Source organism: Myotis yumanensis, unplaced genomic scaffold (assembly GCF_028538775.1).
Source record: "Myotis yumanensis isolate MYYU_CA2020_CCGP unplaced genomic scaffold, mMyoYum1.0.hap1 SCAF_5, whole genome shotgun sequence".
In the NCBI taxonomy this organism is placed as follows: domain Eukaryota; kingdom Metazoa; phylum Chordata; class Mammalia; order Chiroptera; family Vespertilionidae; genus Myotis; species Myotis yumanensis.
Window position 1 is genome coordinate 84,059,415 of NW_027223756.1, and position 11,762 is coordinate 84,071,176.

General features: G+C 54.8%; 1 protein-coding gene across 3 annotated transcripts; it reads right to left on the reverse strand.

Moving 5' to 3' along the window:
* Positions 1-520: 520 nt before the first annotated feature.
* On the reverse strand, positions 521-4,034 carry ACP5 (acid phosphatase 5, tartrate resistant). Of its 3 annotated transcripts, none has more exons than XM_070416101.1 (6): positions 3,694-4,034; positions 2,629-2,719; positions 2,132-2,392; positions 1,804-1,931; positions 1,334-1,679; positions 521-943 (listed from the first exon to the last, which is right to left on the reverse strand). In XM_070416101.1, exons 3-6 carry the CDS (start codon positions 2,390-2,392, stop codon positions 692-694), a joined length of 987 nt encoding a protein of 328 aa, XP_070272202.1. In that variant the 5' UTR covers positions 2,629-2,719; positions 3,694-4,034; the 3' UTR covers positions 521-691. The 3 variants fall into 3 exon arrangements, with proteins under 3 accessions (XP_070272202.1, XP_070272203.1, XP_070272204.1); XM_070416102.1 differs by lacking the exon at positions 3,694-4,034 and adding an exon at positions 3,497-3,614; XM_070416103.1 differs by lacking the exon at positions 3,694-4,034 and adding an exon at positions 2,891-3,208.
* Positions 4,035-11,762: the final 7,728 nt, after the last annotated feature.

Consider the following 11,762-nt stretch of genomic DNA (forward strand, 5'->3'; position numbering starts at 1 on the left):
GCTAGTTGCTCCCCTGGTTGCAGGTCTTGTGGGGTCCCTTAGAGTTTAGGAGAAGCCTATCTGTGGGGAAGAGGAGGAAGGGAATGGTGCGCCCTGTTCGGTCCTTCCTTAAAATCATATCCATGCAGGGGGCCAGCTGGCTGTGGATGGGGCTGAGGGATGGAGTTTCAGGCCAGCAAGGGGTGGGGGGCAGACACTCTGGAACCCAGGTGATGCCACTCGCCAGGGTCAGGAAAGGGACATTTGAAGTCTTGCATCTTTTTTTTTTCTTAATGTTTTTATTGGTAACAATTTTTTTTTTTTTTAAGAGAAAGAGGAAGAGAGAGGAAGGGAGTGGGGGGAAGGAAGTGAGAGAGAGGGAAACACTGATGAGAGATAAACACTCATCGGCTGCCTCCTGCGTGCTCCCCCACCGGGACAGGCAACCCCCCCCCCCCGGCATGGGCCCTAACCAGGAACGGAGCTGGCCACCTTTTGGTGCGTAGGACGACGCTCAACCAACTGAGCCACACCGGCCAGGGCACGTCTATTCTTTTATTGAATATTTGGCAGCGACGGAAGGACGTCAGGTTCAAGAGCGTGGCTCCCGCTCAGCAGAACCACAGGCCCCTGAGAAGTCCTGCCCCGGGGGCGGGGGTCCCAGTGGGGCCTGCCACCCCCCTGGCAGGGAGGCCTCTCTGCCTCCGGCCCCTCACAAATGCTCGAGCCGGTCTTGCCTGGGCAGTTTGGTCTTGAAGAGGGACTTGCCCGAGGCCTCGATGTAGGTGACGCTCATCTCTTTGGGGCTGATCTCCACGTAGGTGAAGCCGCCCAGTGAGTCCTCCACCCCGTAGTGGAAGCGCAGGTAGCCGCTGGGAACCTTGCGAAAGTGCCTCTTCGAGGGGTCCATGAAGTTACCAGCTCCGCTCAGTATGTAGCCGATGCCGTTCTCATCCTGAAGGTACTGTGGATGGAGGACTCGGGGTCAGGGGAGCCCCCAGCCCCTTAGTGAGGCCGACCACGGGCTTTGTGCACGCCGCTCTTGAGCCCAGGGTCTCCAGTCACTTTGGGCAAACAACATAACCCCGCTGCGGGCCTCAGTTTCCCCACCTGTAGGAGTGTACTGATCCTACGTCACAAGCCTGCACTGAGTAAGCTACGGGCAACTGGTAGCCATTATGATAGCTTTTGGGGAACTTTGGGCTGTTTCCCTGGTTAAAGACCATACAGTTTGAGGGAGAGTGACATTTGGGAGAACCCCAAACAGCAGGAGGATCCCAATGTGCTATGTGGCACATCCACTGGGGGGTGGGGGGGGCCTGACCTCACCCTACCCCACCTGCAGGTCCTTCACCTGTAGGTTGTGGTCGTGGCCACTCAGGTAGGCGGTGACCTTGTACGTGGCCAGCAGTGGCTGCAGCCGACGGACCAGGCAGTGGGTGGGCCCGTGCTCGGCAATGGACCAGACCGGGTAGTGGCCGGCCACCAGCACATAGTCCTCCTTGGCCGCCGCCAGCTGCTTCTTGAGCCAGGACAGCTGTGTGCGGGCCATCTGCGGGTCGCGGGGCCTCTGCGGCTGCTGGCTGAGGAAGTCGTCCGAGTTGCCGCACAGCGTCACGGTGTCCAGCATGAAGATGGCCACGGTCACATTGGACTGTGGGATCTTGAAGCGCAGGCGGTAGTAAGGGCTGGGGAAGTTCCTGTGGAGGGCACAGGGGTGGTGTGCACACACGTCGGGTGGAGAGGCCCCAGGGTCCGCTCAGGCCAGTGGGCCCCTCTGTGCCCCTGAGCGAGGCTTGGGGGACGGGTGGGGGGCAGGCTCACCAGCGTTTGGAGATCTCGGAGTAGGCGATTTGTGCCGAGACGTTGCCCAGATGGTCATGGTTGCCAGCCAGCACGTACCAGGGCACATTGCGGAGGGCGGGGTCAGAGAACACATCCTCAAAGGTCTCCTGCAGCAGACAGAAAGGGCACCCCCACCCTGGGGTCAAGCAGCCACCCCAACGCCCCCACCAACCCAGGAGCCGAGGACAGGAGAGATCCTGAGAGCTCTAGGTACCCACAGGTGTCGGCTTCCCTCTGCCTCCTTCAGAGCCGAAAAGTTGACCACGGCTTCTCCACGTGCCCCCGCCCCCACTCCTGGGCCACACACCTGGAACCGCTTGTCGTAGGCATCATGCACGCCGGTGAAGTAGAAATTGTCCCCCAGCGACAGGATGAAGTCTGTGCCCAGGATCTTTGCCGTCCTGGCAATCTCCTTGGCGTTGGCCGTTTCCCGGGCGGTGTAGAACGGGGCATTGGGGACCCCGCCCCAGTCACCCACAGCCACAAAGCGCAGGATGGGGGCAGTGCCATCAGCCAGGGGCAGCACCAGCAAGGCTTGCAGGATGAGCAGCACCGTCCTTGGGTCCATCTGGGAGGCGAGAGACAGGTGTCTGGGGACCTGGGCTGAGGTGTGGGCAGTAGGCTCTTGAGACACCCCCTTGCCCTGCTGTGGCCCAGCGGGAACCCCCCCGGGTGCCCTAGTTCCCAGACTTCAGGGCAAAGTTGGCTGGGAGGGTGAGCGGGTAGGTGGCGTCTGGCCAGGGGCCGGGAGGGGTGGCCACGCAGGCCCAGTCTGCCCTCCCTCACCCCGGACCCAGCACTCACCCTGGCGGAGGCACTGGCCAGCCACTTGGCACAGTCCAAGGGGCAGTTGCGTTACAGGGCAGGACTGGCCAGGTCACCGAGCCTTTATTCTCTGGGGCGGAAATGGATCATTCGTGAGGATGAGGCAGTTTCTCCAGGGCTGTTCCAGAAGCCCTCCCCTTGGGTCATGTGAGCCTTGGAGTTCCCCGGACACGGGCAGTGGATGGGTGGGGGTCTGGCTCACAGAGTAGCCCCACCTACCACCGCCGGCCCGGCCTCTGACCTGGGAGCTTGTCTGTGCTGTGGGCCCGACGTGCCGCTACTGCACGCTGTGTGCGCCCCAGCCAGACACATCTGGGTGTCCTTGTCCTGCCCGTGTCTGGGTGCCGTGTCTGGGTGTCCGCGTCCTGCCCTGTCGGTGTGTCTGAGCTGCCGAGGTCACACGTCTGCCGTGTGCCTGGGAGTCCCCTGTCCCCAGCAGGCGAGGCCAGGTGTCTGTGAGGTGCCAGAAGCTGGGGGGGATGACGTGGGAGTCCCCGTTTTGTGCCTGGGTGGTGGTGTGTGCCTGCACTGTGTCTCTAACGTGAGCTGTGTGTGTGGTGTGTGCGGTGTGTTTGACAACATCTGAGTGTGCGTCCTAGGGTCACCCCCCTCCCGCCCCCCAACAGCAGGGTCGCCCTTTTCCAGGAAGTCCTGCCCACACCTTCCTCCCCTCCCCTCCCCTCCCCGCCCCCATTCCTGCAGGAGGAACCAGGCGGAGGCAGCTGATGGCGCCGCATGTGACCTCGGGCTCCCAACCCTCACCCCCGAAGCCGGCGGGAGGCTCTCCCAGCAACCCCAGCCCCTGGGACCGGCGCGGGGCCCCTGCACGTGTGGCCGGCTGACTTACCCTCACTCCCGGCCTCCCTCTTCTGGCCGGATCAGTCCCTGCACACTCCCCCGCAGGGCGCACAGGGCCCCTGGGTCACCCCGCACGGCTGGCCGTCCCGCCGCAGCCCAGGGTCACAGGAAGCGGGTCACCCGGACCCGGGGAGACCCCTCCCAAGGGAGTCGGCGGCACGTCCACACCTGCAGGGCGGGCCTCACCTGTGGTTGGCTGGGGCCCGGGTCCAGGTCGACGCCAGGCGCCGGGGGAGCCGCGCTGCCGAAGTGGGGGCGCTCGCCGTGGGGGGCTGCCCCGCGTTCAGGGGGCGGCGGCCCCGCCTCCCGGCCCCCCGGCCTGCGGCCCCGGGCGGGCGCAGGTGTCGTCCGGGGCCCCGCGCTCGCACCTGGCCCGGCGAGCCCCGCCCGGAATCCTGCCCGGCCGCCCCGCCTCAGGGCGCCCGCAGCGCGAACACGATGGGGGCTGGACGGCGGCTACGGGCCCGGCTTCCTCCCCGCTCCCCCAGCGGCCGGAGTCGCCACCTGCCTTCACACTTGGGGCGCCATAGCGCTGGGTGGGGCCTCGGCCTGGGCTGGGCCACCGTCTAGGGAGGAAGTCTCCACCCTCAGTCTTCTGGTCTTTAAAATGGGCGTGAGGGCAAATGAGTCAAATCTTCCTTAGAAAGAATTCCAGGTCGTGTCAGTCAAAGGCCCCTCCGGGAGCCAGAACGCAGTCCTTCCAGCCTCCTTTTGTTTAAAATATATTTTTATTGATTTCAGAGAGGAAGGGAGAGGGAGAGAGAGAGAGAAACATCAATGATGAGAGAGAATCATTCATTGATCAGCTGCCTCCTGTGCACCCCCCACTGGGGATCGAGCCCGCAACCCAGGCATGTACCCTTGGCCGGAACCCAACCTGGGACCCTTCAGTCCGCAGGCCGTCGCTCTACCCACTTGCTCTACCCACTGAGCCAAACCGGCTAGAGCCCAGCCTTTTTTTTTTTTTTTTAATATTTTTATTGATTTCAGAGAGGAAGGGAGAGGGAGAGATAGAAACATCAATGATGAGAATCATTGATCGGCTGCCTCCTGCACGCTCTCCCCCCAACCCCCACCCCAGTGGAGATCCAGGCGGCAACCCGGGCATGTGCTCTTGACCAGAATGGGACTCCGGACCCTTCAGTCCCAAGTCTGATGCTTTATCCACTGAACCAAACCAGCTAGGGCCCAGCCTGCTTTTGAGTGTGGACAGGGCTCAAAAGTTATTGGCCTCATCCAGTGAACAAAGCATGGGAAAGCGAAAGCTGGGACTGCACAGTGGAGACACCGGCGGACACCACTTTAACCAGAGGCCCTGGCTAACTCCCAGCGGCAAGCGCCTGATATCACGGCCCTGACAGGATGTAGTGGGGAGGGCGCCCCACCTCTGGGGTTTCTTCCCGCAGCCCGTGGCCTCGGGCTAATGATGAGCACAATACCAGATACCCTTCCATGGAGGGACTTTCTACAGAAGAATCCGGGCTCTGCAAACATGTCCCAGTCATGAAGAAGATAAAGGTCTGAGGCGTGTCCAGACTGGATGAGACCCTGCAGGCGTGAGGACACAATGATATGTGGGATCCTGGGCCAGAGAGGGGGCATTGGTGCAAAAACTGGTGACACCCAACCAAAGCCTGCAGGTTTGTGAATTGTAACACAACCAAGAAACACAATTTCTTAGTAGTTACAGGTGGTTATGGCTACAGGGGGAACAGCGAGTAATATAGCGAAGCGCTTGGCATTAGGTTTTAGAACTTTTTTATAAATCTAACATATTCCAAATTAAAATACTTTACTTTGAAAATGGGTATAATCCAAGAAACTTAAGAATGTTTTCAACATGTATTAAGCACCCACTGTTTGCCCAGTACTGGCTGACACAGCAGTGAGCGGCACAGGCAGGAAAGCCCACCCTGCTGGGGCTGACATGCTGGAGAAACTTATATTTTAGCCATTAATGGCTCTCCTTTCTTTGGGGATGGTTGTTCTCTTTCCATTTTATAATTTACTAGAGGCCCAGTGCACGAAATTCGTGCATGGGGGTGGGGGTCCCTCAGCTCGGCCTGCACCCTCTCCAATCCAGGACCCCTCTGGGAATGCCTGACTGCCTCTCGCGATACCTAACCGCTTCTGCCTTGCCCCACACCCGGGACCCGGGCTTCCCTCCCTCTGGTTGGTCGCAGGCACCTAGGACCCGGGCCGGCTGCAGCCGCAGGGGACCGTGGGCAGGTGGCTTTGCCCAGGCCACAGCCGCAGGCGCCCAGGACCACGGGGCAGGCAGCTTGTCCCTCTCCTGGGCCGCAGCCTGGCTGGTCCCCATTCCTCTCTCCCCAGTGTTGAGTGTCTGAGCCTTTACGGTGTGATGGCGTGAGGGCATGATGACCATTTGCTTATTAGCTCTTTATTATATAGGATGTACTGTATGGAGTGTTGCTTTAAAAGCCCTGTTAATTATTTTGCCCACAGAACAAACACAGATTTCCTCTTAACATATCTGTGGTCAAATGGAAACGCAGGAAATGGACCTCACTCCCAGTTCCGGGCAGGGGCTGTTTTCTGGGGAGACAGGCAGGGGAGTGGAATCGGGTGGGGGGACAAAGAGGTTGGGCAGGGCTTCAACTCCATCCCTACTGTTTCTTTGTGTGGTTTTTGGTTTGTTTGTTTGTTTTCACAAAAAAGGAAAAAAGAAATGATCAGAACCAATTAGGACCAAATGTTAACATTTGCTTCTTCACATGGTTGGTACAGGAGTGTTTTAGCAGTAATCTATGCTTTCTGTATGTTTTTTTAACACCACACAAATTTACATTTTTTAGCCCTAACTGGTTTGGCTCAGTGGATAGAGCAATGGCCTGCGGACTGAAGGGTCCCGGGTTTGATTCCGGTCAAGGGCACATGCCTGGGTTGTGGGCTCAATCCCCAGTAGGAGGCGTGCATGAGGCAGCCCATCAATGATTCTCTCATCATTGATGTTTTTTTTTTTTTTTTTTTTTTTTTTTAAATATATTTTATTGATTTTTTACAGAGAGGAAGGAAGAGAGATAGAGAGTTAGAAACATCGATGAGAGAGAAACATCGATCAGCTGCCTCCTGCACATCTCCCACTGGGGATGTGCCCGCAACCCAGGTACATGCCCCTGACCGGAATCGAACCCGGGACCCTCCAGTCCGCAGGCCGACGCTCTATCCACTGAGCCAAACCGGCTTCGGCTCATCATTGATGTTTCTATCCCTCTCTCCCTTCCTCTCTGATATCAACAAAAATATATTTTAAGAAATATTTATAAAAATGTATATTTTTTTATTTTATTGTAAGACGTGGTCTTTATAGAAAAATTGGACAATACTGAAAAGCACAAAGAAACAATGACACTCTCCAGTAATCTCTCTGCCTGGAGAGTCTATTCATTCATTTTTCTTTTCCGTTGATTTTTCTATGCCTACATTTGTCTTCAGAAAGATGGGATGGCCCTGCCAGTTCGACTCCGTGGAGAGCGTCAGCCCGAGACTGAAGGGGCTCAAGCTCGATCCCAGTCCAGGGCACTGACCTTGGTTGCAGGCTTGATCCCTGGAGGCCCTGATCGGGGCACATGCAGGAGGCAACCAACTGATGTCTCTCACATCAGTGTTTCTCTCTCTGTGTCTCTCCCCCTCCCTCCCACTCGCTCTAAAAATGAATGGAAAAATATCCTCAGGTGAGAATGAACAAAAAAAACAAGACTCAGAAAAATGGGATGCTAGTGATACTATTCTATAAAGTCTTAAAGTGTTAACATTTTATATATTTTTTTAATTAAAAAGTATGCAAAAGCTTGTGCACATGACTGAAACAAATCAGACTTTGTGCTACGTGTGCAGTGAAACTTGTGGATTCTTGGCTGTCACTCCGTCATCTCCCAGATTCTGCATACGCTGTTCTCCCTCCGTTTGCCCAGGGGTCCCTGCTCTGCTGCTTTTCTGTGAGGGTGGGTCAGGGTTGGGCTCAGAGCCTCCCTCCCCTCCAGCCCTGCCTGGCGTCCCAACAGCCTCGTCAAGCCCGTGGCTGAGTTCCTCCTTCGGCACCTCTGTGCCCTGCCCACTCCTCCCCTCTCCCTTGCTCTTCTCTGGCCTTTCTACCCTCCTGGAACAGGGCCACACTCTGACCTCAGGGCCTTGGCACATGCTGTTCCATTTGCCTAGAAGGCTCTTCCCGCTCCAGATCCCCGCCCCCCCCCCCCCCCGTGCTCCTTTCCCGTTGTATTCAAGTTTCTGTATGTAAAATGCACCCTCCACCCCCATCTGACTCCCTTCCTGCGGCATTTTCCTCTGTCACCCTTATCATGGTCCGACAAGCCACACATCTTGCTTTTGATCTGTCTCCCCACCAGAGAGATCGCCACTGGGATAAGAACGTCTTGGTCTGGTTCCCTGTTGTGTTTCCCTGGCATCTGGAATCCAGGCGCACAAAGGCGGTTGCTCATTTGCGGGGGGCGTGGAGCGAAGGGGTGCCCTTTCAGGACCCAAATTCCCTCTGGTTTGAATGTGCAGCCTCCTGACCCCCCTCCTGGCTTCATGCCTTGAGTGGGTTCCACCAATTCCGTTCCGGCTGCTTCGGTTCTACCATCAGTAGTGTTGTGGTTGGTAATCTGCCCTGGAGGATCTTAGAGATACCTCAGTGACCCCTGATTAGATTTGGCCTCTCCCTCACGTCCTGGTCACAGCGCTCTAATCACACGAAGGACAGCTCATTCCCACCTCCGGGCCTTTGCACTCGCCATTCTCTCTACTGGGCCGCGCTCCCCCCACCTTCCTGTCATCGAGTACTTGGCCGAAGTGCCACCTCCTCCGACTACCCTGATACAAGTAGCACCCCAGCACCCACTTCTCAGTGTTCACCATTGTCAAGCACCCTTTCCCCATCCTCCCACCAAGAGTTCCCTAATGCAGGTCTGAGTGGACACCCAATGTACACTCAGTGGGGGCAGGGTGGGCACTGGGCTAACATTACTCTGACAAGCACCAGCCAGTGACGGGGGGTGGGCACCAGACTGGCACGAGTGGTATGAGGAGAGCCAGAGGGCAGAGGCCAGTGGGAGGTTATCAGGAGGTGGGGAGCAGAGGCTAACGGGGCCATAGGAACAAGGGCCTGGAGCTATGGAGTGGGTGCTACCAGGAGAGTGACAGGTTTGGAGGATAGGGTCCAAGCTGTGTTTTTAAAATCAGTCTGGCCTGGCTGGCGTGGCTCAGTGGTTGAGCAGCGACCTATGAACCAGAAGGTCACGGTTTAATTCCTGGTCGGGGCACGTGCCCAGGTTTCGGGCTCCATCCCTAGTGTAGGGTGTGCTGGAGGCAGCTGATCAATGATTCTCATCATTGATGTTTCTGTCTCTCTCACCCTCTCCCTTCCTCTCTGAAATCAATAAAAACATTTTATTTATTCATTTATTTTTTTATTTCTTAAAGTATTACAAAGAGTATTACACATGTCTCCTTTTTTCTCCCCCTTGACATTCTCCCGGCCTCCCCCACCCCTCAGTGTCTTGTGTCCTTTAGTTATTCTCATATGCATGCATACAAGTCCCTCAGTTGATCTCCTAGCCGCCCCCCCAACCCTCCCCAGGGTTCCCACTGTAGTTTGACATTCTGCTCAATGCTGCTCTGCCTCTGTATCCATTTTTGTTCATCAGTCTATAATGTTTCTTATTATCCATAAATGAGTGAGTTCATGTGGTATTTTTCTCAGCTTCCCAGGGGCCGTCTCAGTCTCACAGGGGCCGTCCCTGCCTCACAGGGGCCGTCTCGATCTCACCGGTGCCGTCTCGACCTCACCGGGGCCGATTCAACCTCACCAGGACCGATTCAACCTCACTGGTGCTGTTGCAACTCCACCGGGGCCGTCTCAACCTCACCAGGGCCATCTCAGCCTCACCGTGGCTGTCTCAGCCTCACCGGGGCCATTTCGACCCCACCGGGGCCGATTCGACCTCACCAGGGCCGTCTTGACCTCACTGGGGCCGTCTCTATCTCACTGGGGCCGTCTCAGCCTCACCGGGGCCATCCCAGCCTCACCAGGGCCGACTCAGCCTCACATGGGCTGTCTCAACCTCACATGGGCTGTCTCAACCTCACATGGGCCGTTTCAACCTCACTGGGGCCGTTTCAGCCTCACCGGGGCCATGAAATCAATAAAAACATTTTAAAAGATCAGTCTGGAACAAAGCAAGTCAAAGACAAATCTATACCATCTGTCTGTCTATACTTCTATCAATCTTTGTATTTCTGTTTACCGATACCTATACCTATCTATCACTGTCTACATCTATCTACCTACCTGGCTATCTACCAGTCACACTATATCTTTTTTAAAAAATATATATTTTATTGATTTTTTTACAGAGAGGAAGGGAAAGGGATAGAGAGTTAGAAACATCGATCAGCTGCCTCCTCCACACCCCCCACTGGGGATGTGCCCGCAACCAAGGTACATGCTTGACCAGAATTGAACCTGGGACCCTTCAGTCCGCAGGCCAATGCTCTATCCACTCTGCCAAACTGGTCAGGGCAGTCACACTATATCTTGATACAAAACTGCACGTGCTCAGTCCTACATACCAAGAAGAAATTCTGGTGCCAACAGGAACCAAATGAAGAGTAGTATCCTCTGGGGAGAGCTGACATGGGACATTATTAATTTCTACTTTATTAATTTCTTTACTTAATTCCTCTTTAAACATTGTAAGCTGGTGATATATATTTTAAAAATATTTTTATTGATTTCAGAGAGGAAGGGAGAGAGAGATAGGAACATCAACGATGAGAGAGAATCATTGATCTGCTGCCTCCTTCAGCCCTCTCCTGGGGATGGAGCCTGATGATGCAACCTGGTCATGCATCTCCTGGGGATGCAACCTGGGCATGCGCCCCAACTGGGAACCGAACTGTGACCCTCTGGTTCATAGGTCAACGCTCAACCACTGAGGCACGCCAGCCGGGCTGGTAATATTTTTGTAACCAAGAAAACAATATTTACCTAAATAGGCTGACGAAAGCGTGGACGATTGCTGAGGGAGATGAGCCTGCGGTCGGGGAGACCCAGCGTTGGTGCTCTGGACGGCTGCTCAAAGTGGCCAGGCCTGGGTGCTCGCAGTCCGCCTGCGTCCACGCTCCAGCCCCCTGATGGCATTCGCCTGTAGGACTGTTGGCTGGAGACTGTACCTTCCTGTGCCTCATTTCTTCACCTTTAACATGGATGATGTTACAGTCGCTCAATTCAGGATGTTGTGTGGACCAAACGACCTGCCACAGATGGAACATGCGAATGACACCTTGCCCAGAGCAATCACTCACTATAAGCCAGCTGCCACTGCTTAATATTATTACCACCACTATTATGTGTATTATTATTATTGTTAATCCTCACCCGAAGATATTTTTCCAATTGATTTTTAGAGAGCGTTGAAGGGAAGGAGGGAGGGAGAGGGAGACACATACACACACACACACACACACACACACACACACACACATCGATCGGTTGCCTCCTGCAGGCATCCTGCGGGCTGAACCTGCAACCAAGGCACGTACCCTTGATCTAGAATGGAACCCACAACCCTTGGGTGCACAGGCAGATGCTCTAACCACTGAGCATACCGGCCAGGGCTATTATGTGTATTAAGTTGAAGCCCCCTCCCCTAATCTCAATTTAAAAAATCCCAAATAGTTCACAGTGAGAAGCCTCCCTCCTACTCTGGTCCCCCAGCCACCACTTTGGAGGGAACAAGCTTACCAGGTTTTTGTGGCTCCTTGCAGAGACGACTAATTGATTTCAGGCTGATAACTTTAAGTTGAAGAGTATATGATAATTTGAGTTTAGAAGCAGTACAGAATGTTTAAGATAACACATGGCCCCCTATTTATATGTTTAATTTTCAAATTTATAATAACTGCTAAGGACTTCAGAAGGGCTTGCTTGGTGGTGGCATTCAGCAGATTAAAAAATAAAATGTATCACTTTAATAAAGGCCATCGAAAATGTTTAAGCAAGACTACATCAAAATAAAAAGCTCTGTACAGCAAAAGAAACCGTCAACAAAACAAGAAAGCCCACTGCATGGGAGAACGTATTTGCCAATGTTATCTCCGATAAGGGTTTAATTTCCAAAATTTATAGGGAACTCACACAACTTAACATAAGGAAGATAAACAATCCAATAAAAAATGGGCAAAGGACCTAAATAGACACTTTTTGAAAGAGGACAAACAGAAGGCCAAGAGAC

What these genes read in the sequence shown, in the direction of transcription:
- ACP5 (XM_070416101.1), bottom strand. Translation starts at nt 2,392, where the DNA reads ATGGACCCAAGGACGGTGCTGCTCATCCTGCAAGCCTTGCTGGTGCTG. An exon ending in CCTACGACAAGCGGTTCCAG is followed by an intron (nt 1,932 to 2,131) that starts GTGTGTGGCCCA and finishes TGTCTGCTGCAG; the next exon opens with GAGACCTTTGAGGATGTGTT. An exon ending in GCCACGACCACAACCTACAG is followed by an intron (nt 944 to 1,333) that starts GTGAAGGACCTG and finishes CTCCATCCACAG; the next exon opens with TACCTTCAGGATGAGAACGG.